General features: G+C 41.7%; 1 protein-coding gene across 2 annotated transcripts in view; it reads right to left on the bottom strand.

Moving 5' to 3' along the window:
* Positions 1 to 729: 729 nt before the first annotated feature.
* The window catches only part of akap12b (A kinase (PRKA) anchor protein 12b), a 42,664-nt gene continuing 17,569 nt past the window's right edge, over positions 730 to 25,824 (bottom strand). Inside the window, exons 2-4 of one of the 2 annotated variants that reach the window (XM_058614311.1) lie at positions 22,474 to 22,549; positions 3,260 to 7,447; positions 730 to 2,564 (exon numbers count right to left, since the gene is read on the bottom strand). In XM_058614311.1, coding sequence (XP_058470294.1) covers positions 3,264 to 7,447; positions 22,474 to 22,549 — 4,260 coding nt within the window. In that variant the 3' untranslated portion in view covers positions 730 to 2,564; positions 3,260 to 3,263. Of the gene's footprint in view, positions 2,565 to 3,259; positions 7,448 to 10,318; positions 10,618 to 22,473; positions 22,550 to 25,824 lie in introns of those variants that run through there. The other variant, XM_058614313.1, reaches the window with a different exon arrangement.

Here is a 25,824-nt window from a genome sequence, read left to right as displayed (position 1 = left end):
TTCCCAGAGCCGAAATGATACTCAATATTATGTGTGTGCTTCACAAAAATTTGGAATCCTTTCTCAGATATACCAGTCCTGATTGTATATGTGTGTGCTCAAAACATGTCAGTGTCTCAGGAAGATAAATAGTATGATATTGTTTTTTTCTTTTCTTGTCATTGTTGTAAACCAAAAGAGTCATTTCGTGACGAGTGAGACGCCCGACCCATTATACTTGAGTGCACAACAAAATGACCCTACTCTCCAGTACCCGTCTGACATCTACTGTGATCAGTCTGTGTTCTCAGGAATGTGAGTGAATTTCTGTATAAACACACTTTTTTATCTCAGTGAAGAATGAACAATAAAAACATCATTTTTTTTTTAAATAAGTGTGCTCTGTTTTTTTTTGTCATGATTTTTACCTCCACAACCACAACAGCTTGAAGAGAAGTTTGGCATTGTTGATGTCAGGCTTGAAACTCCTGTAAACACGAGGAACATTTATTTTAAGTGTTTTTTCTGCGTGCAGTTAAGTGCAGTTATTTCTGCTCATATTGTTTTATAACCTAAATATACTTAATTGTCATTCATATTTTTATGCATTAGCATCCAAATCTTGATATCTCTCTCTCTATATAGAACTTACATGTTTCCCAATGTCTAATTTTGGTAAATACTGATCAAATTTTAAATTATGATGAATTATATACATTAAAAGATGCACAAATTCATACAAATCACACATTGGTTTTCTCTACCTTTATTGGTTGAAATATAGACAAGTTTCTGTATCCTTACTATTAACAGCTTGGAAAATATAAAAGACAATTAAGACCATGCTACATGAATATTATGCTGAATGTCTGCAGATTATTAGTTAATATTAGAACAATATGGTTACACAGTATGGTATACAATCTGTACAAATGTTAACATGTTCACAGTTAAGTGTTACAAAAAGCAGGGGGGGAACTGAAGGTGGCAGCGGGTGCCCTCATTAGTTCACTCTGTCGTTCTTTAAAATCAATAATTTTACATAGCCGAGTGGATGCCAACAAATCATACAACACAATTAATCATGTGAGCAATGAAAATACTGTGACTCCCTGATTGATCTCAACTCAATTTGGCTTTCAAATCAAGAGTAACTCTTGCTGTTATTTATGGTACAATGCAGTCTCTCTGCATCTATAACTAAGTGAGTCTACACTGTGCCTTGTGCCTGTTTAGTGAAACGAGCCGTCAAGAATTGGTGAAGGACATGAAAAAAAGTGCAGTTTTCAGACGCTGTCACTCTTGTTAAAACATACAGATGAAGTCAAATGACAGAAACATTAAGGGTGTATTACTTTTTGTAGGCAACAGGGGGCATCATCACACTTTCTCTTCATCAGGAAATGTACACTGAAATATATATGTCTTATAGTAACTCGGGAAACTATTTAACATGATTTACTTTGTGATCATTCCTTATATGCGTGCGTCTCCTCAGTTTGACTCGTCCAGTGTTAAACGTGTATTCTGTACACATGATCTCTGCCAAGTGAAGGTCTTATAATAGTATTTTATTGTATTATTATTATTATTACATGGAACAATGTGTAACAGTTTAATTCACAGTGAATCAGGCAGTGGTTGCTTCTCATCTAAATGGAGCTTATAATGTATTTTTATAGGGTGCAGAATTATGGACACACTGTGACAAAGAGAATGTGCCAAAAGTCAGTGTCGTCATTTTACTGTCAGAGGAATCACACTTGTACCATGGTATAGTTATAATTGCTACAGATACTTGAAATAATCTTTGAATATGACAGAAAAGAAAGCTGTGATACACAAGACACTTTTATGCAACAGTTTCACATTTGTTTTGGTAAATTTAGCTCGAATAGGCATTTCTCTATTCACGACTGTGTTGCTGAAAAGAACACCTAATGTTTCACAGCTTTATATGTTTTTAAAAATAGGTAACACTGTCCATACAATAACAACATAGAGTGGTGGGGGGGAGGGGGAATAAAGACTTTAGGGGGAATGAAACTCAAGATATAAATACAATACACAAGATAATAATCCTCCATCTCCACCTTCTAACACAATCTCACACTCGCTACTACACACATACAGTCACACACACGCACGCACGCATCCGCACGCACACGCACACACCTGCAGACACACACACTCGACCAGGTTGCAGACTCTCTCGCCTTATGCAGCAAGGGCAATGGAAAGTCACTGAGACACTGAACATATATCACACCGATTACAAGCCGGATGGGACGCTTCTGAGGCATAGGACATGCGCGAGTGTGTGAGAGAGAGTGGGTGAGGGGGTGAGGACATGTCAGTGGGGCGTCACGTTGTTGTGACGGGGCTGCAGGATGGGGCCGGGGAGTACAGGTGGAGGGGGTTTGGGGAGAATGTCGGAGCAGTTGTTGCTCAGTCAAACTCAGTCTCTCTTAGCAGGATGGGCGGGGCCCAGTCTCAGCATGTTAACACAGAGCAGCCTCTCTCCACTATCACTCACTTCCTGGTCCAGACAGTGTGTCTCCCAGGCACTAGTCTTGTATCTTTAGCTGTGATGGAGACACATAAACAGACATTAGTAACAGGGAAAAGACAGCAAATCTTTAGCTGATATAATGTATCATAGGTCCTACTGAAATGAGTTGTCGGGACCAAATCATTTAAGATACTGATCTCCCAAGAAATGTGACACCGTTTCACACTGTAAACACACTCATTTTCCATATTTAAAACATAACTCAATCAAAGCGACTCAACCTCAACTTCGGCTCTTTGAAGCTTTGTAATTGAATCTATGAAATACCCCGACATGGTTTCTTGACTCCACACTGAGTCTTTGATAGAAGGAAAACAGTAGGAGGCAGTGGAGGAATCATAATCAGTCTTTCAGCACAAGTTCATCTGCCCCTCACACAGTGCTTCCCTTCCCTAGACCCTGGCTTACAAAGAGAAGGGGTCAATGGCGGCATTCCTGCTTTGATATCAAAGGTCCCCTGGTTACTCATGGCCTGGACAAAAGCTTTTTTATCTGGTTAGTGGGCAAATCCCATCCCCTTGTCACTAATAAAAGTATGGCCCATTGATGTTTTTTTTAAGCTACAATGAGAAGATTATACGATAGGCCAACAAAGGACTTTTTTCTAGCCTTAAATTTTCATCACACTACTGAAAAACTAAAGAGACTAATTCAATTAAAACAAATGTTTTAGAGCACCTACATCTGCCTACATCTGCTCAGTCTCACCTGCTCATGATGCTGCTATGATCTCTGTGGACACAGGCTCGATCTCCTTCACAGCCTCCTCTATCACTTCGATCACCTGTGCCATTACCTCTGCACACTTTTCTGATGATGTCTTCTCTGTATCTGGCTGGCTCGCTGCTGCTGCTGCCTCTGTGACTTGACTGGGGACCTCTGATGCTTCTTCTGTCAGTGTTGCGAGTTTGTTTGCACTTGCCTCTGCCTTCATGCTGGTGTTTTCATCCACTGGACCATTGCTGTCAAACTCTTCAATTGCCTCTTCTTCCACTGATGCTTCCTCAACCACCTGTGCAATCTGCAGGACCATCTGGGCTGGCACGTGGATCTCTGATTCTTTGTTCTCTGAAGGAGCCTCAGTCTTTGTTTCCTCTACTTGTGTTTTCACTTCCTTGGCTGCTTGTTCTACATCTGGTTCCTGATTCTCTGCTTCCTCTTTGCGCTGCTCCTTCTCAACCGGGTCAAGCTCTTCACCAGTTTGACATTCCATGACTTCTTCCAACACAACGGTTTCTTCGTTTACTTCTACATCAATAGCCTTCTTGTCCTCTTCCTGTTGAGGGGAATCAAAGCTCTCCGTGACCTCTATTGCCAAAGTGTCAACCACCTGTGTGGCAACATGAAGTAGCTGAGGTGACTTCGGTGCTGGTTGTTCACATATGGCTGTAACAGGGGTGTCAGTGATAACAGGGCTCTCGGTCGGAGCCATAATCTCTTCCTCTATTTTAGCTACTGCCTGGACTGGTTCTGGGATGGTAGATGTTGGGGTGGTAGGCTTTTCGGGTTCAGGCATGTCTGAAATTTTATCCACAGCATCCATTATGACCTCACCTTGAGCCTCGATATCACTTGTCACCTGTTCACTGACTGCACTGATCTCTGTCTCCAGGACCTGAACAGTTGTGACCTCAACAGTGTCTACAACTTTAGCCTCCTCCTTGATTTCTGCCACCTGGACCAACTTTTCTGATGTTGCCACTTGGTCAGACCCAGGACTGAGTGAGGTGAGAATGACTGTTTGTGTGATAACAGGAACCTCCTCACTTGGCAAGATTTCTGGCTCAGTCTCCCCTGTGATAGAGGTCTTTGCTGTTTCACATACAGTGGAGGCTAACTCTTCAGTCACAACCTGAACAACCTCTTTGATGGGTGCATTTTCTTCCGTGGCAGAAACAAGCTGTTCCATGTCCATTTTCAATTCCTTGGTCTCAACTTTTGGCTCAGACACTTCCACACTCTGGGTGCAGACAGCTGTTTCAGATGTTGGTGTAATTGGATTGATCATTTCAGCTTTTGGGGAGTTCTCAATCACAGTGGTGGACTGAAGGGCCAGAGATTCCGCTAGAGTTGTTGTAATGACTCCAATGTTCTCTATCTCGGGTTCATGACTCTCAGTGGCAGTTTTAATGTCTACACTTTCAATCATTAAATTATCAACGCAAGGCTCAAGGTCAGTGGTTGCTACCTCCTGAACTTGGGACTTTAACAATAAAACTTCTGCAGCAGTGGCTTGCTCTTTACCTGCCGGTATCTCTTCCACTAAAACCTCTGTGCTCAATGGGTCACGGACCACAGCCATATCCTCAATGAGGGGAACTGCTGGCTTTTCCAGAGCTACTTTGGCAATCGTCTTGGTGCCTAGGCCAGTACAAATAGCCATTGCCTCGTCACGAGCATGTACCTGCAGGATGGTGTGTGTCTTCGTCTCTGCAGTCTCCGTTTGTGGCTCAAACTCTGTATTTTCAGAAGCTACATTTAATAGAACATCTTCGACAGCCACAGATGTCTGGGGTGAAATTTTACTTACATGGACCTCAGCAGCCTCCATAACCTCAGTGGCACATTGAGTTGTGGATTCCTGAGGAACAAGGGTGGCTTTAGCATCTGGAGCAGGAGCAACAGATGCTACTTCAGCTGTGGATAGCCTTCGCCCCCTGCCACCAAGAGCTCTAGGGGAGGTTGTAGCATCATCCTGAATTTCATCATCGGCAAGATCAGTGTCAGCTGACTTTGGCGTGGCAGCATTCTCTGCCTCTTCTGGGATGTCGCTTAGCTGATCATGTGGATTTTCAGCATCTTCGATGGTGGCTGAGATCCATGAAGGGGCTCTATCTTCAGTGGACCCTGTACTCTCGACTAGAGCTGATTCTGCAGGTGCTTCCTGTGTAGCCTCAACTTGCTCATCATACTCTGAGAGAGGAACAACAGCAGGAGTGTCAGAGTCCTCATCACCTTGTTCAGTAGAGTCTTGCTTTTCAACCTTCTTCTTCCTGAGTCCGGGGAAAAACTTCCTCAGAGAGAAAGATGACTCATCTTTTGGTGGTTCACTGTCTGACTGGACTTGGTTTCCATTATCCTCAGACTTTTCCTCAACTTTGGCCTTATTCTTTGGCATGACCATGCGCTTCAGTGTGTCCCAGGTGGATTCTCTCTCAGGTGGACTGCTTACAGGCTCAGGAGAGGAAACAACTTCAGCTTCACTTTCTGTGTTTTGGGAGTTGGCAGCATCAGCCTCAGTTTTAGCCTCCTGTTCTTCTTCTACAGCTGTTTCTACAGCAGCTGACTCCTCTTCAACCTTGGTCTCCTCGTCATCAGAATCAGACGTCCTTCTTGTCCTCTTTTTGGTTCCACCCATACACATCAGGGCCTCCCAGGAGACGGATGTGTCCATTTTCTTTTTAGGCTCCTCTGTGCTACTGACCAGTTTCTCAGTGTTTTCAGTCTTTGGCTCTTCTTCGGTTGGCTTTTCTTCCTTTGCTTCTTCCTCAACACTATTATCTGCTAATGCAGCACTCTCAGAAGAAGACAGTGTGGCTGATTTTGCTGGTTTCTCACCTGTGGCTTCATCCTCACTATCAGAGGACCTTTTCACAAGCTTCTTGGGTGTCACTAGTCTCTTGAAGGAGGACCAGGCAATGATGCCCTCTTTCTTCTTCTCTCCATCAGAGGTAACTTCGGCATCAGCGTCTTGGCTTGATTCATTCTGGGTCACCTCCACAGCAATGACATGCTCTCCTGACTCCTCTGGGGATGAAGGTCCACTCTCAGCTTTAGGAGCCTCTGCAGAATCAGTGGAGGACTGAAGTTGCTCAGCTGCTTGCTCTCCAGACTCAGTCAATTTGCTCTCAGTGTCTTTCTTGGTCTTCTGTTTCTTTGTTGACAGCTTCTTCAAGCCAGCACCAGTAAAGAGCTTCTTCAGGGGGCTACCCTGGGGCTTTGCCTTCTCCTGTGATGATAGCAGCTCAGCCTCAGAGGTCACCTCTGCAGGAGCCTTTTCCTCCTCAGTGCTTGCTTCTGCTTTTTCCTCCTCCTGTTTACTCTGATCAGTGATAGCTGCTGTAGGAGCAGGGGTTTCAGACTCTGGAGATGCCTCTGATTTTGCTTCCTCTGGAGTAACTGATGCATCCTCCTTGGGCACTGATTTTTCTTCCTCTGAAGTTGCTGGAGTCTCCTCCTTGATTTGTTGCTCTGCCTCAACTGTCACATCCTTTTCCACTTCTGCAGCAGTTTCCTCTGTCTTCTCCTCAGCAGCTGCCTCCTTGTCTTCCTCATCTCTTGTCTTCTTAATGCTGGTCTTCTTTCTCAAGTTAGAGAAGAGGCCTGTACTGAAGAGCTTTTTTAAGGGTGACATGGTCAGAGTTGTCTCCTGATTGGCCTCTGCTTCCTTTTCAGCTCCTTCTTCCTTGACTGCTTCATCACTATTTTCAGCAGCAGATTCTTCAGCTGGGGCATCTGTTGTTTCAGCTTTGTCAGTTGTGTCTTCAGCAACTCCTGCCTCAAGAGTAGGTGCCTTTGTGTCAGCCTCCTTCTCTTCAGCTGTGCTCTTTTCCTCAGCAGCAACAGCCTCCTCCTCTTCCTTTGTAGGTTCATCACTAACCTTCTCTTCATCTTTATCTTTAACATTCAACAGCTTCACTGGGTCTTTCTCCTCACTCTTGTCCTTCTTCAGTGTGAACTTAAAGCCCACAAAGCGGAAGATCTTCTTGAAGCCAACCTCAGTAGCATCATCAGGTTTCTCCTCCACTGCTGTCTCCTCAACAGCAGAGATGTCATTGGCATCAGAAGACTCTTTCTCCACCTTCTCCCCATTCACTTGAGGAGCCACTTCCTCCTGGGTGCTGACCATATTCTCAGTAGCCTCCTCCTTTTGAGACACAGCATCAGGCTGGCCAACTGTAATGACAAGAAAAAAACATCATATAAAATATCTAATGCTATTGGCATTTCAAACTACTATGCAGCTGTGAAATATGTGTTCTTGTCTGACAAACAAAAATGTAAAACTGTGTGCCCACATCCCTTTCCTTAATTATAGGCATGAAGCTTTAATCAGAAGTGCATCATTCTTGGAATATCTAAGCTTCACAATAGAAAAAAAAATGGTATTACGTAATTAACCTGATCATTGGAGGTAATTAGATAAATGGCTGGCAAACCACTGAGGCATTCTACTCTAACTGTGTGCGATCAAAGAAAAGGTGCTTTCATTCACTAATATTGTAAGCAGGGGCACGCCTAGATTTGCATAGATTTGGCTTGAGGGAAATGTAAGCTATGCTGCTTACTCCACTTGGGGGAATTATTTTTAAGGATGCTCTTAAATCAAATGCCAGGGGAATTTAGGAATGTTTTATTATTTTTTCAGTTACGGCGTATTGTCTGTGCCCATATATGATTTAAACCAAACAATACAGGCCTCTACTACCCTTCCTTAAAATAAGTCCCAATCCCCTTGACCCAAATTCCACCACAGCAGGATGGATGTGGAACCCACCCCCATCCCAAGGCACACACTCATGCAAACACAATAGCCTCCTAACCCTCTCTGGCCTCCAAAATGAAAGAAGGGGGTGGTAGCCTTTCCTATTATCAAGACACACTGAAGTTTGCACGAGTTTGCTGGCCTTACCAAACTGATGTAAACATGTATAAAGACAGCACCTGGGCAGTTTATGGGACACATGAATGTCACATGGCAGTGGTGTCTGTCTCACATATGTGTTATTTACAGGGCACTATCCAATCACACTGTTGAGCAAACAAGTCAGCACAAGAAAGACCACAAGCATCATATAAACACAAGTCATCGAGTAAATATTTAGGTTGAAAGTAAAACTTTAAATTGGCTGAAACAAATTCTGCTCCACTATGCCAAAATTGTTAAATGTTGTCCAATGCACAGAGTTTTAGTGAGAGGACATCTGTCTGTGGGAAAGGTCAGACTGTAAGAAAGCCAGACGAGTCCATGTGCATCTACATGGACAATAAAACAGGACCCATGTTGATTTAACAGACTACTGGAATCTGTCTCATCTTTTTGATCTGGTCTCCGGCCTAATATATTTTTTAATAGGCACACAACTTTTAACATGGCCAGATTGATTTGACTTGGGGGAGAAGGGGTAAATGTGGGTAGGGGGTTGAGAAAGCATGGGTGTTTTAAATACCGACTGTACGAGAAAGAATGTGCGTGTGAAGGGTGAGGCTATGGGGAGTGAGTAGAGGACAGTAAAGAGATGAAGGGACATGGTTGAAGGGGATGGGGTTTTCTGCCCTGAGGCTGGAGCCCTAACTCACTTAAGATGGTGTTAGATATCTCAGACACACACACATTCATAGTTGATGCTTCTCCCTGCTGGAGACAAGCTCAGTGTGAGCGTGAGAGCATTCTGTAAGATGATGCTCACGTATTAAATATCATCACCATCAGCCAAAATAACAATTGTTGTAAATGTACTCCAGTGAGATCAGATAATGTTTCTGTTGTGGCTGGTTCACCACCAGTGTGTGTGTGGGTGTGTGTGTGCTGAATGGCAGCCATTCTCTCTGCATGAAGTTTACAAACGTTGCCGTCTATATGCAAATCCATGTTATAATCATTGTCTTGTGGAGCAGAAATCCCTTAAAACAAAAGATGTCAGTTAAAAAAAGGAGGGCAGGGAGAAACCCCCCCCCCCGCCCTCCTAATACCCTCCCCCAACAAGACCCCATTCCACTGCCCCGTCTCTGTATCAAAGGTGTGGCCGACTCGTCTCTGTGGCTCCGGGGGACACTACACATCAACAGCCATGGCTCTATTAACACCCACCGTTGGACACATCTCTATCTTATTAACATCAAGACTGGCGTGGCTCTATGCTCACAGCAAAACACAAATGTTTATCAATAAATAAAAAAAAGTGTTGACATTCCAGTCAGGTGCTGAAACCCAAACGTGTGTCAGTGTATAAGCACTGCTCCATTTCAACCATCACTCCCAGTTATAAGGCCTTAAGAAGAATTGGTCCTGGCATGTAATTAATTCCATACGCCCCTCTCTCCCCTCCATACCCTCTGTGGCTAAACTGAAAAACCCCACTGGGAATTAGGATCCTTCTCTAATCTAATGAAATACTTCACATGACGGGATGCTGGGAGCTGGATCCCATCGGCAAAATGAGCTTTCCAAAGTTTTTCTGAAAATACATCCTCATATGTTTCAATCGAGTGGCTGTCACTGTGTGAAATTCTTTTCCCACCAAAAAGTTTAGTGGTTGGTCGTGGGCAGAGACAGCGGTTTCAGCACTGTAAATGTTTTTGTACAATACATAACACTATTTTAGAGCTGCTGCAATACAGGATACTTCATAAACATATAGGGGCTTGTTCTTTTACACATCCTATAAAAACACGAGTAATAAAGTATGATGAATGAACACTTCCAAATTAGAGCTCAAAAACATTAGTGACAGATTGGTCTCTATTAAAAGTGAAAAATTTATTATGATAAATGGAAAAACTATCACAATTAATTTGGTTTTACTTTTTACTTAATGAAGCTGTGGTGGCCAAAGCAAAAACTATTTTAGAAATCACTCACTCATGCCGAGACATCCACACACAACATCGCAAACTAACCACACCCTCAGGACAACAATGCCTTTGGCTGCACTCAAAGGAGAAACCACTTGCTTTGCTTCTTCAATTTATTCTAAATAAATTATAAAAAGCCACAAAAAACATGTACACAACTGCATTTACTGTAAGCAAAATGGGATCACATACCTGTTAATGTTATTGTTCCAAGCATTGGTAAACCTCCAAAAATATCAGGATTCTCCAAAAAATATAATGATAAAAAATCAAATGATAAAAAAAATATACTATTTTCTTTTAAAAGTGCATCTGATGCAGTCTTTGTACTGAATTGTTTCCCTTCGCTTCACTTGTCCGCACACTCATTAAATCTATGCTTCTTGGAGTTGGCACCGTCTTCACACTGAGAGCAGAGCCTGTCCTTCTCTCTGTCTTTTCTTTCTCTTGTTCTCTCCTCTAGTGTTTCTCAGTCAGAGTGACCAAAAAGGAGGACTACACACACATTTCAACAGACTGACACACATGTCATGTTAGGACCACCCCTGCCTCCCTCTTCCTCCCACCTCCCTCTCCTTTCTTCAGCTGTTCCGAATGACCCCCCACCCCCAACCCCACAGTCTTCCTCCTCCTCCTCCTTCCTCATCCACTCACGCTCTCTCCACCCGGGATGACTGGAGCCCATCATGTGATCTTTCACTGAAGAATTTGTCTCCTACTATTGTACATGTTCATACTCCATATAACCCCATTCACGAGCCACCCAACATAAAGTTACACACATCCTTTGTTTCAGGGAGGGGGGTGGGAGGGGATGCCCCACTCTCTCCTTTCTGGCCTTAAAGGTCCAGTGTGTAAGAATTAGACAGGACTTTTACATTGTGTTCCAAAAAAGAACACAAATTACTGTGGTAGTTCGACTAAACACGTACTTTGAAATTACATGTAAACAAAATCAAAGTTCTTAAAGTTGGACTAAAGTTACTATACTAAATTTTTGTCCGATTTACGTCAATCTGTCCCAAAAGTTATTTCCGTCACTACCCTACATTTCTCCATGCGTTGATATGGAAGTTTACACAATACTTCTTCTAGAGGAGAATACCGAGTACCAAGTAGAATACCGAGACCATTAAAAGGGGTTATTTTTATTACGCTTGATCTGAAATAAATAAACAAGCGGAATTTGTGGCAGTGGAATGTAAGACTGCTAAATTTTAGCCATCCCATTAATGGGGAATACTACTCATTGAAGTGACAAGCGGCACTTTCAATATCTCCGTATGTGCGACTTTTGACAACTTGCTTCGCCAGATAAAACCACAGTGCGCCTGTGAGTGAAGTCGCTCTGTGTTCACTATGTTTTACAGTTGTTTCACTGCAATGGTAGGTTGCTTCTTCATCGTTTTTTTGACTGACTGGAAGATTAACTCTATACTGCCTCCACAATTTCTGGTGGTATTGCTCCTTTTCAGCCGTCATCGTAAGCAAACAATGACGGACAAAATACGGACGAAAGGCAGGGTAAATGGGCCTTTAACTGGACCCAAGATATCCTGGGCACCCTACACATGTTCTACAGTTTCAACCCAGAAATAATAGAAGAAATGGGTACACAGAGCGAGTAACAGTGAACAACAGCGAGTAAAGTCCAGGCTGGTATATTAGTTGAACTGACAAGGAGACAGCGTTTACTGCTCATAAATGCTAAGTAGACTCGCGGGAATAGCGCTCAACAAGCTAACCACTTTTTTGCCTCATACTAACATACTGAGCATTAGGGAACTATGGTGGCCTTGGTGTGCCAGAAAGGATGCCATTTTTCTTAGTTCACGTAGCAGGCTTTTGCTTCCAAATGCAAAGAGTCTGCTCTAGCTAGTTTGTTTGTTTGTTCAGGCTGCTGTAAAAGCATGGTGGCACCCTTGACTAAAGAAAACACAACATGTTTATTCTAATGCTATGAAAAACAACTTTATTTTAAGGGAATTATACACATATGCAAACATACTTGTGGCAAGTGCTATTAAAATGTATTACCTGTGTATAGCATATTTAATTTCTGCTGATAAACCCTAAATGTTACATGCTGGGCCTTTAATTTTTTTTTCTAATTAAATTAATGTCTCCTTCCTTCAGTGCCCTGTCCTGTAGAGGGAAGTTGAAGCTGGCAAGCAAGAGGGAATTTCTGGACTTTACTCGGACAAAACACTCATCATTTATTTTTAATTGGAAATGGCTGATATTTTTGTCGAAATCTGAACTGATGAAACTTGTAAGCACAGTTGAGGAAACCCCTCACACAAGTCTCTGTTTGAGGCAAGAATTCACACCATGGACCTTCACACAAACCAGTTAGTGCCTGCCCCTCTGAATGTAAATAACCACCCCCCATTTCAGCAATCCAGACACATTTAATTCAGCTTTTGTCTGGGGGGGTGGAGGAACTGTAGGAATGCAGATAAATCCACAGGTACATACCAGCATAATCAGATCTGTCACACTTCGGCATTGTCCCAGAGGAATGTGCGAATTCCATATAGAGGGTTCTCAAAAAGGTGATAACAGCCGTAATCAAGTACCGTCTGAATGCAGAGATCCCCAAACCTAAAGGTGTGTAATCCAGTTGCCAGTTGTTAATTCCCCCACATGTTCCAACCCTCAATCAGACAATATCATGTAAACATTTAAGTCAGATCAAAACAGCTGAAATTGACAAAACATGTGAACAACCAAATTATCTTTTTTTATCTGATTCCACTTCCTGTGAGGTTCTTTAGATCCACCGAAAGGAGAGATAGAGATGTGAATACCAAGGTATTTGCCTATGAATGGGAAGCTTCATTTTTTTTGTTATCAGTGGTAAGACTGTTAAGTCTGAGAAAAGCGTAGAGGAGAGAAAGACAGAAGATAGTCGCAAATCTAATGAGATATATTCAGGGGAAGGTTATAGTTATATTACACCTGTGCTTTATGTAGCGTTAGAGGTTAGAGGTGAAAGACTCAATAGATTCAACGGATCACAGTCATGTACAAAGAATTTCATTCTGACATGCCAGCTTTCTGTTATTGGAGTGAGTCATCTGGTGTTTCACTATCTCTACTATAATGACCACTTTGACAGTCTGAGCTGAGTGGACAGTGAGTCACACTGAGGGGAATTTTAAAAAGTTGTATAAGAGTGTGAGAGTCGCTCCGTTGGGTCGGTCCTTCCTTTTCCTCCTCGTCCCTGCCAACTTCCTTCATATGACTAATGCACATCAGTCACATTCCAGAACGTCCATACATACAGAGCGGTTTTTAATTTTGCCACGCACACACACACGCGCGCGCTCACATTCAGGCCCGCAGTGAGCAGTATGGGAAATATTTCAGCAATGAAGTATCAGCAAGAATGTAACTACGATGTGAACAAATCCCACAAACACAGCAGCTTTGAATTGATCCTGCTAACAAAAGTGTGTCCATGTGTTACACTGTACATTGTGTCCATGTGTTACATTCGCCTGATGTCAATAATGCTGTCGATGTACCAAAAAAACTGTTAAAAACAAGTCAAACTATTCAAAATGTGCACTGGATGAAAAATCAATTCAGTTCTCTCATTTCAAATACAGGACTAATCATTTTTTCCCCCCTGTCTATTAATTAAATTAAAAGTTTCAGTGGATTCCCAAATATATCTGATTGGACTTTTGTTTTGAAGACGATCCACAAGAACTAGTGAGGCTCACTGCGTAAGAATATTTAAGAATAATCTTATCACTTATTTACTAGTATTTGACTCCGACCACAACAATAAATAAACTGTGCTGTACTTTGCATTTTAAACCGGTTGTGTTGAGGTCTGAATAATGCAGAGCCAAGAATGGGGGGTGACGCCCCACATATCTCGATAAATCAGAAAACATGCCTTGAGTTGAGTTAAGGAATGTTTGAGGAGGGGTCTTGAATGGAGAGGTGGGTGGGGGGTTGGGGTGCTGCGCAGGCAGCCTGTAAAGAAGAGCATGACATCATTGAACGGCACAGAAGAAGGCTCCTCCTCCTTCTCCTCTTCCAAGAACTGGATAGAATGATGTTGAAATAATTGGAGGAAAGGGAAACGAGGACTGTGAGTGTGTGAAAAATGCCCCAGATGTGTCATTCAGCTCCTCTCCTTTCTTATCAACCTTTTTAATATTTTTTGTTCCTTTCACGCCGACCCTTTTTCCTCCCAAATCTACTCTCCGGTCTACTTTAATCCCTCTCCCACTCCTCCACTTTCTCCTCTCAATCATCTGTCCTCACAGGCCGCCCAGCCCACCCTCCTCCAGTGCGTGTGTGTGTGTGGGCCGGAGGGATGGTTGGAAAAAGAATGTCGGACAGGAAGTGGTCTTTTCTTGACATCACCGCTTCCGCTTCCCGTTGCACGTTTCCTCGAGTTATACTTCATTCTGTACTCTGCACAGTCTGTCCAGAAACGCCATCCGCCTTTTCTTGTGCGGATGAATACTACGTGAGGTCGCGTGATATGACGAAGACTGAACTTGGGAAGTCTCAGATTCAGGGATTTCAGGAACGTGTTTTGTTTATTGTTGCACTAAAACAATGGGCGGTGTGTTTCAAGCTATCGACATGAGTGAGAGAATGTCAGCAACCTTTCTAATGATCTCCCTTTAATACTGTTGTTGAAGTCATATGACCTATGACGACGTTCAGTGAAGAGCAGCAGCACTTGCTTTCGGAGGAGTGCGTAAAACCAGCCTTTTGCCATCTGTTTCACTTGTCTTCACCATTTCTTAGCATTCCTGACATATCTGAGCAGTTTAGCACTGCAGTTGTTCTTATGCATCATCTTGGCTCCCAATGAGGACTGGGTTTAAAAAAAAAAAACCAAAAAACGAGAAAGGGAGATCTGAGGAACTCCAACCTGGAGCTTGAAAGGGCCTTGGTAATGGTCTGCATTTACAAACAAGACAAAGAACTTCTCAGCTATTCAAAAAACCCAAACTGGTTTGACGAGGACGTAAGCTTTGAAGTAAGTGTTTAAAAGACTCTGAGTGAAATCACACTGAAAAGACAGTACTGTAGAGGCAAGCTTTTTAAAAACCAAATACGTTGTAGATAAAAGCCCAAATGTTGCTCAACAATGAAGCGGCTCATGTTGCCTGCGTGCCAAAAGAGTGGGTTTCCACTGCTACCCAGCTGCCTTTCATGAGAACCGGACCAAAAATGTTCTTCACATCAGCTCTTATCCTTCATGCTCTTCCTGACTGCTTATCCATCGTCCGTACGACACTCTCTCATGTGCAGCTCTGTTTAACATTAGAGTTTGGCAGAGGTCCACAAACTTGTGTTTAAAAGTGTAGTGTAGATATGGAAAAAAAGTCACCAATGGTGAGACTTTTTAAACACATTCTGCCATGTCCTTCAGTTAAAATAGGACACTGAAAACCCTGAAGCTAAATACAAACGTCTACATTTTCATTTGAAACAGCATTTTCAAATAAAACGATCTGCACCCAGACAACGCTAATGCACCTACAATCTTGTATCACATGACCATTCAGGAACACTAGGCAAAGTTTGTGAATATTTAAATACATACTGACTCAGCATCCAGAACTGAAGACACAAACGCAGGTTATGGAGACAACGGTACTGAAACCATTAGGAAAAGTTCACCTTTAGTTAGATGTTAGTCCAGCAGCTCAGATTGTAGTCAAATTAATGTCTTAATGTCATGTAAACCCGCTAGTTTAAACGTCTTTACATGACACTAAAATCGAGCTAGTCTTAGTCGGCCTAACATACCTGGATAATGCGATTCATAGTCTGATTACTCCTGCATGTATATGCTTAGTCGGGCTGGAGTTGGACTTGGCGTTCTGCGTATGCACCAACATTGTTACATGTTCGAAATGAACTATAGAAGTAGAAGGAGACGGCGTACAGTATAAACTGCAGTACTGTTGCTGGAAAAGAACAAACAACATGGTGTTGGCGAGAGCGAAAGCTATGGAGACGACCCAATTTTGGACTGGCGAAGAGAAGAGATGTAAAGCAGGTACAGAAACATACAGAACCACAGCACGATCCATCTCGCTGTTCACCGTTTGTTTCTCTCTGACGTAAAGATCAACAGGAAACTAATTTAATAAACACTAGCTGAAAGAGAGATACAGAGTCAGACATACACGACCAAAAAACAATTTTCTCCTCCGCATGTATACTCGGACTCCCCAAGTTGTCCGACTGTCTGTCTTAGTCGGACTATGGTCTTAGCTTGATTAAACTGTGCATGTAAACACAATGACCCACTTCAACAATAACGAGACCATGCAGTTGTGTTTGAGTGGAAGTAAAAATGCTTGCTTTTTGTCTCAACGATTGTGTCTGTCTTTATATTATTGTCTACGTGGGACCATACAAAATGAAATTGATTTAATTTGATACAGAATAGTTATTACGTTTGTGTACAATCAGCGTAAACACAGGAGTGATTTCTTTTTTACATCTTAGTCCAGCTCTTCTTTGTTGATCTGGGACCACACTCACAATTCGTAACAAAATATCTTTTAATCACGGTTGCTATGTAACCCCCAGTATAAATACAATATATTAGACATACCAAACATTATATTGAAAGTGTCATAACTGATTATGCTATGAAGTGCAAACATTTCCTTATCTGTAATTATTCAATTACAGCGACATACTGTCATATAGAGGGACATATCTTTATTTATATCTACACAGTATGGCTGTTTAGTCCAGATATAAGTAAAACTGGGCGACGACAGGTTTTTCATGGACTTTACAAAGTTACTTTGGAGCTGACAAGGCAAATCTCTGAGGTATCAAGTATCCAATAGCATGAAGATCGCATTTAATTCTTGCGTCACACATAAGTGAAAAACCACCCCCGTGGACACCTTCTTGGCACTTATATACCGAAGATTTAAAACCACTAATTTCAAGGTAAAACACAGGACGGTGTACGGATACTTGACACATTTTAGCAGGGGGTGTATCGCTATTAAAGATGGAGGAAAAGGAGGGGTCGCTTACATTCCTAGTCCATTCCCTCAATCCTTGGTGTGCCTGGGGGAGGTTAGGGGTTGAGGAGGGAGATTAGGTTCCCTGATGCCGGGAAAGATGAGAGAGGAGGGCCTGCAGAAACAAACGGTTCCTGTGAGTCTGGCAGGGGGTCAGTTTGACCCAATTACTGTAATTCCTGACCCCTGTTCTAGTATTGTTTGAAAAGTACTGAATTTCAAATGATGTGGTAGACACTTGTGTGTTCACTGGTCAAGACCACTTGTTTCTTTAGTTCCACTGAAATAGAATAAAAAGTCCAAGTTTAATTTTAATTTTGACTTCAAACTATATTACAAAAGCTTTTCTGGGGGACACAAATTTTTCACTACAACATCTTGTTTGACGGGTTACACACAGCGCCGAAACCACAAACAATGAGCATCCCATGTTTTGACTGAACAAATCTCCTTTGTACCCACCTAACGACGTTAGAGACGAGCGGACCAATTTAGTTGCACTTTTATCTGATGAAGAGCCAGATTTTAACAACGAGATTTGGTGGCGAATAAATTCAATTTATCAGGTGACCAGTAACATAACTCAACTTCGCTCAGTTATCTGGATTTTCCTTTTTAAATGAACAAAGCTCTGATAATTGGTATTGATTAAAATATTTTAATGGCCATCTATGTCCTCTCCTAGCAGGAGACAAGTGTTGCCAGACAGCCGCTCACTAAAAGTGTTTCTTATTCTCTTTTGTCCTGTGGAATAGAAGTGTATCCTTACAGTACTCACGACATAACGCATGACTTACTAATATATGCAGCACAGATGAACATAATTGAACTACTGACTGGACAGTGATGGATCTTGAGGGACTGAGGAGCTTTCAAGCACTCAAATCGAAAACTCTGCCTCCCTAACACTTTCCACTGGGACTTCCGCCTTTTCTCCGAGGATGGACAAATCATTCTGATGTCGTCTCAGAGCTCGGCTGATAAAACCAGTGTCTGTTCACACTTTCAGTGCAAACCAAGGACAGCAGATTCCCTAAAATGCACATTAGAAAAACACATCTCAATAAGGTTTGCTGACTGTAATGAGTCTTGTCAGCTGGAATGTAAAAGGAATATGGCCAGAAGACCACAAAGAACACTCTGGCAGCTGGATCGTGTTATGACTGTACCGCCTGGATCCATATTGGTTGAGAACACACAGAGTTTAAGTGAAGGGCGAGGTCCCTTCCACAGGCATGATGAACATTTTGGCAACACAACTTTGCTCACCCCCACAAGTGAGTCTGAGTAAGTCCATCCCAAACTGAAATCACTGCCACATACATGAACTCGTACGCACACGACGGCCAATATATTCACCTAATACTCAATGAGAACTACAACCAAGATGCAACAGTGTTTGAAATTGTATTTTTAAAAGTTCAGTGCATGCAAATTAGTGACATCAAACATGAGAATGTATACCGTAACAACCAGAGGACTCCTCCGCTTGCCTTAAGTACACATCAAAGACTTATTATAAGGCAACAAAAGACAAATTAACGTCATTTTGAAGCAGTTACATACACATATAAGCATACTTAATGGTAGTACATTCAATTTATGCCAAAAGAACCCACTAAATGTAACACACTGGACCTTTAATGCTTGGACTGCTGGATGCATATTACTTCATTGCTTATTCATGGATCTAAATGACAACAAACTCCCACCACAGGTCGCCACAGCTGTTTTTTTTTTTATTTTGCAATCATTACTTTCTTCCAGATGCGACTTGAAAAACCCAGAGAGGGTTTTGATTCATGAAGATAGGAGGAAGGAAAACTGCAAACGATCACAGTAGCACAAAACAAATTACTTAAAAAACACATAAAGTTAATTGAAGTTTGTGTTAACACTTTTTTCTCGATCAACCAAACATCAACACGATAATAATTTATCACTGTGCTGCTCGCTCTTCTGTAGGATTGTCAGACTATCTGACACTGACGTGAAGTGAATTGATTTAATGCGGTACAAACACACACACACACAGTCAGCATTATCTCCCCCATTAAAGCTGTGCAGAAAACTTCATCCGTCCCCCCTCTTGCAGCCTGTGAGCCGTCTGGGAGGGAGCGGCCACTGTTTCTCGCCAGTGAATTACATCAGCGATGATGTCACTCTGCACCTCGCACACCCATGATACTCACAGCTCAAACACACATGCAGGCTTCATATACACAGCACACAATCTCACTGAGATTAACCTGCAAATATTTAACCTACTGCTGGAGGAAAAAAGACTAGTTTTAGCAACATTCACATATGACTGTGTCCTATTGTCTTTCTTCCTTTATCCTCTTTCGTTGACTCTCTTTTCTCAATGGCAAAAATTAAGAAACATTTCGACATTGGTTCCCTCAAAACTCTATTTTCTTTTCTGTAAGAAAAAAAACAAAAAAAAAAACATGTAAACTTAGCATTCCAAAGCCTCAGGACTATACATGCTTCCTCAGCCAGTCTGGCACGGGAAGAAGTTTGAAACAGATTTTAAGAGCAGGTTTTGTTATCTATGCTTTATTCAAAAACCAACGTGGCCTCCCAAGAAGAAGAATCCGTGCAAAGGAGGAAAAAAAAGCAACAACCACGCGTTTCCTTTGCGAAAGACCAAAAAACAACAAAAACAAGCAGCCGTGGGCTTGGATTTGGCAAGCGATGCTATTGCCTTTTTATAAATTTACCGAATGTTTCTGCAATACATTGTCAAAACACGTCTGTTTCCACATCGCCTTGGCAGGACAGAGTCACCTTGTGTAAACCAGCAGATTCAGTGTTTGTGTTCAGGGAGGAATCTGGACATCAAATAACTCCACAACATTGTCATACTTTAATACCAATTTAAAAAAAATAATTCCTCCAGCAATTCAATTAAACATGTCATGAGAGATGATTGAGTTTCCTGCCACAGAAGGACAAAAGGACTTCATGTGCAATAACAGACACTTTTTCTTTTTAACTTTTTGTGTTTATATTTAGTGAGCATTGACTTTCCTTCTATTTTATTATCTTATTAAGCTTGTTTTTGCATCTGCACCCTATTAACTGACCAGTGAGCTTTGCACAAAGAATTCCTATGTGCTCAAACTGTGTGTGGATGTACAAATGGCAAATAAAGCTTCTTGAATCTTCTGGGAATGTGTTTTTTTTTTACTGGCAGACACTGAATATACTACCCATGAATAGGTGTATATTCAGGCGTACTTAAAACTACAACAGTTCAAATAGACAAACCAGCCAGAGCATGCTTTGTATTTTGAAGATAAAGTTTACAACTCAAACGAAAAAAGATTATTTTTGGTATTTGAAGGCCACTCTAGTTTGGAATCCTCCATTTGTTTCAATCAAGTGGCAACCAGTTGTGATAAGAATCTGAACTCCAACTATGAAGCCTCCGCAATCATAATTTAGCTGGTGCCAATAAATAAATAATAAATAAATACCGTAACAACAGTGGGTTGTTTCATACGAGTTGTCTGTGCTTTAACTGTAAACACTCATACCTGACAGAGAGAGATTATGAACGTGTGTTCGTCTTTTGATCTGCAGCTCGTCCTTTGTTGTCGTTATCTGAGGGATTTTCAGCAGTGAGAGAGCGCGGGAGCGGGCTCTGTGGTGTTCAAATACCAGTAAAATTAAATTGTCAAGGGTCCACTCTATTTTCCATTCAACGCCGGTCAAGCAGGTCACGCTGTAACTGCCAGCATTGTAACTCTATCTAAATTAATGTGAGTGGATCTGCCATCACATGCGGTGTTATTATTCACTCAGAGGGAGAAAGACCTTTGAGGTTTTGTTTTCAGGATCGCTCCATATTCATTTTGCATGATCAGCATCATTTGGCTCCATTTCCATTAGCAATACTTAATCAATAGTGCGCGATATAACATTTATTTCTTCAATCGGATCATCGTAACAATCCACTTAAAGAGAGACCGAAGTAAAAGACGCCAAGATGCTTCACCTGGGTTTAAAATTCCAGGGTTTACTCGCTAATTTTTTAGTGAGAAAGAGGCTTTACCAAATAAAATGGTCCCTTCTGGTCTGGGGATGAGCTGGAAAAAGTCTAAATCATTAGGAAATGCACCACAAAGCGTAAACGGAAGGAAGATGTCATGTGACCAAATCATGGGGACAGACCGTGTGTCTGCCAACTTGCATGAATCATGTTAGATATGTGGATTTATTATAAGATAAAAGAAGAAACAAAGCAAAACAAGTTCCTAGTTGTTTTGTTTTGAAACAGGGTTTCTCAATAGCCCTGGTCCTGGTCTTGGGGACCCACTGCCCTGCATGATTTACAAGTTTCCTTGCTCAAACACACCTGTTTCAAATGGTTAATCAACAACCACTGCAGGCGTCTGATAACGACCCACTTATTTGAATCAGGTGTGTCGGAGCAAGGAAACTTCTAAAACATGGAGGGCAGTGGGTTCCCAGGACCAGGATTGAAAAACCAAGACGTAGAAGTATCAGATACTCTACATTGACAGAAGGTCCTCGCTTCATTAAGTATCCCATTAAACAGGTTATTTGACGTTTGAGTTCTACATGACATATTTCTGTGTGTTTTAAGTAGTATAGAGTTACTACTCCCCCTGGGCTAAAACATATTATGATGTGTGCCCGTTGCTTTGTGCAGGGCATGGGTCATGGCCTACTAAATATTTGGGTAAAGCTCACACTCACACCCCTGCCTGCAGCCCTCCCAGACTGAGAGAGAGACAGGACAGACAAAGACAATAAACACAACGCAGCTTTGGACATGGTAGGCGGCCGCTGCGGGAGATGCACAGAGCACAGGTTGATGCACATGTTGGACCAAATGGCAATAAATTACAAGAAGCCGATGGCTGGTAAATGATTCTAAGGTTAGTGTTAGTGTTTTTTTGTGAATTGTGACCTCAGAGGATCATCCACTTAACCATCTGTAAACATTTCCACTTCATAAAAGCCACACTTTACTCCATTACTGTAAACATCTGTGTGGGTGTGTGTGTGTGTGTGGCTCCAACCTGAATGTAGGTGTTCCCTGTGTGTTGATGAATAGATTAGTTTAGGATAATGCAAATCCTGCAGAGCCCCAAAGACATCTGCACACACACACACACACACTGAAAACTGACCTAATACAAACAGGCCTTCCTCCTGCCACTGCTGAAGAAACAGTACCAAATCCCAGACACAAACACACACAAACATCACTGTGTAAATAAACAACAAGCAGTACACACATACACACACACACAGATGGAGACACACATATACACACACCTTCTGACAGGGTGTTGTCCTCCGAGTGTCCATTAAGGCTGGTCATGCTGGAGATCTGTCCATTTTTCTGCAAAGCCTGGAAAAAAAAAACAGATCGACACTCATTAGGGAAAAAACTAACAATTGTGTTAGTCCGACTAAAACGTAATTTATAAAACACATGTAAACAAGTTAGTCCGACTGAAGCTAATGGGGAATCTGTCAAAGTCAGACTAGCAAACGCAGATAATGCAGTTGAGAGTGGAACTGCTACTGCATGTACATGCTGGCTCCTCAGTATCTGTATCGGTCCGATACTAGTCAAAATCAAAATCATTGGTTATTGGACAGAGAAAAATGCCAAATTTTGATACAATCCAAAAATCCTGTATATATAAAAATGTAAATACAAATCAGCAATAAGCATTTTAGTCATGTTATGGACTGTTTATGACTTCTTCATGGGAGAAGAGTATTTGGTACACTGTCGGAGAATTATGTCTTAGACATAGCTAGAAATGACAAAAATGTGTTGTCATCAGCTTCATGGTTTAAAAGGTCTAAAAATGACTGTATCTGATATGAATATGCGGTATTGTGCTACTCCTCCAGCTTAAAGAATATAGGATATTTTACATATAAACAACTAGTCACACACTAAACCGAAAACTGGCTAAAAGGAAGAAGCTGAAATTAGGCGTTTTGTCCCATAGCAGAGCGGAGGTGGACACACTTGAGTACTCGGACAAGAGCAGTCGTCATGGAAGGAATGGAAACATACTAACTGTGACCCTATTTAACAGTTTATTTACTTTCTTCCACAGAGTTAGACGAGACCGATGCCACTGGTCTGTTTGTAAACGGAGCACTGAGCTCGTGTCTAACCACAGTTTGTCGCCGCTCACCATCACTCACTCTATAATGGTTTTTACCATCGTACAAAACAACACATAAATGCTTTTATCTACCCATCATGTTTTATGTTGAGTGATTCAGTCTTGATGTTGTTTTAGGCCTTTAAATGCTGTGTGTGTGTGTGTGTGTGTGTGCTGCCACTGTCTTACAAAGCCATAAACTGTTTTATTGTCCGACAGAACTATTTATTGGTAAAAGACAAAAAAAAAAAAAAAAAAAGAATCAAAAAAGGAGAAGTTCTTGCACTAATCTGTTAATGTCACGAGGGAAAACAGGGTATTTTTTACTTCCACCAAGGAGGATATGTTTTCATCAGCATCTGTCGGCCTGGTTGTTTCCAAAAAAAGTTTTGTAAAGAGATATGCTATATATATATATAAAAGAAGTATCGTGTGTTGCATTAATGAAGCTTAGGAAGTACAAAAAGAAAAATTACTGTTTTTACCGCTTGTGTAGTAGCCAAAAAAACATGTAGACATACTTAAAAAACACAGCACTACAGAGAGTCCTGAGTCCTGAGTCCTCGCCCAGTGTTTGGGGAAAATTAATAAAATTATAAAAGAAACCCACTTTGAAATAAACGTTGACGTTTTATTTATCACATTCATCCCTAAATTCAAAGTGTTCACTTTGAAAAAAGTAATAAAAATAAACATAGTGGGGTTTTTTCAAAGCTATAGGGAGCACTGAAGAGCCACTGTGAACACTGTGATATTTTTCTCAATGCTCTACTAAGTGTCTCTCTCAAGAGGACATGGAGTTTCTCATTATGGGAGTTGTACAACATGTGTCAACATATAAAAATGATACCACCTGGCACTCAGCAACTTATCAGTGGATTTTTTTTTTTCCACTGGCAGCAGCTCGCTCTGACTGACAGCAGTACAATAGCAGGCAGACCAGAGCTTTTGTCTGTCCCATTTAAAAGAGAAGGAACCGGAGCCTCCCAACAGAGCTGCTAATCTAACTAATGGATAATTCAGGCTCCCTTTTGCAGCAGAAGCAAAGCCCTTCAGGAAAATGAGACCACTGAGAAAGCACTAAGCCCGAGACAGACGGGAGAGATGGAGTAAAACACGTGAGAACAGGAGTGGAGGGGAGAAAGCACTTGTCAGGAGGAGAGCTGTCCTACACACTGTTGTTTTGGAGGGAGTAAACTGAAGTAGGATAAGTGTACGCGACTGTGATAAATGAACAAGAGAGAGGAAAGGAAACGGCAATGTTTATAAATGTAAAAAGCAAACCAGAACGGCATTTAAAAATCACGATTAATATATTTTCTCCTTTTCCATCATCAGTTACTAAATAAAAGTGTCCAAAAATAGACAGAATGTAAAAGAAAAACAGTCTATAACTCAAATATGTTATAGGGTTGTATTGGGAAGGTGACACCACCTTATTTCTAATACCCTGCTTGTTAATAACAATGGTAATAATGCATCAATAAGTAGATCATAGTACAGTGTTATTTCTAAACCTATAGAAAGGTTAAAGGGTGGTATAGAGAACATGAAAATCACCATGTTATAGAGTTGAAATTCATCCTTCCTTATGTCCCACACATGTTTTCTATTGTTATTACCAAGCCATTACTTGCTGATAACTATAGAGGTAATATTACTTCCCTAGTACAGAATTATTACCACACTTTGACCATTTTGTTATTGTACTCTGAAGTACACCGTCTCTGATTTTGAAAATTACCACAATATTTGTCATAGGATAGTGTGACTCTGCTCAGTAGTGTGTCAATGCACTCGAATCCCCAAATCTGCATGCTTTTGGACTATGGGAGGAAACCGGAGAACCCCGGGGAGAACATGCACACACTGTGCAGAAAGGCCCTTGTTTTCCAGCCGGGTCGTGAATCCAAGTCTTCTTGCTGCAAAGGCAAGAGTGTTAACCACTACACCAACCATGTGGATTGACAATGAAATCATCACCAATCATTTCTCCGTTGCGCCAGGATCTACATCCCCAGAAGACTTCATCCAAATCCATCCTTTACGGTCAAATTTCAAAGATTTTCATTTTCAAATCCTATTAAAAAAGTCCTTTTCCTGTCATTTTGACTGCTGACCAAAACAAACACGATGTCCTGCAGACTTTGCAACAGTGACATTTGTGAAACATGACGCTCTGTCTGCGGCTCAGTGCTGCTAAGGTTTGAAAAAATACACACACACACTCGTGATTGTAGAAGAATTATCGCAGCAGAACGATAACGGACGCTGCCAGATCATTGCTCACAAAGCTGACACGGCAATCTGGAGATAAGGTCGGGCGATGCGAGATTATTTTGGTCCATTTACAACATTCATGACCTCTATGCTGTGCGAGCCCTTTGCTGACCTGAAGACCCACAGTGACCTCACCCTCCCTGTTCTGCCTCATGACTGGCATTCCCAACATTCACTGCCCTCTTCACTGCAAATTCCACAGACCCCCCCCCCCAAC

The sequence above is a fragment of the Solea solea genome, chromosome 17 (assembly GCF_958295425.1).
Source record: "Solea solea chromosome 17, fSolSol10.1, whole genome shotgun sequence".
In the NCBI taxonomy this organism is placed as follows: Eukaryota; Metazoa; Chordata; class Actinopteri; order Pleuronectiformes; family Soleidae; genus Solea; species Solea solea.
This window is presented reverse-complemented; position numbering and strand designations above follow the sequence as displayed.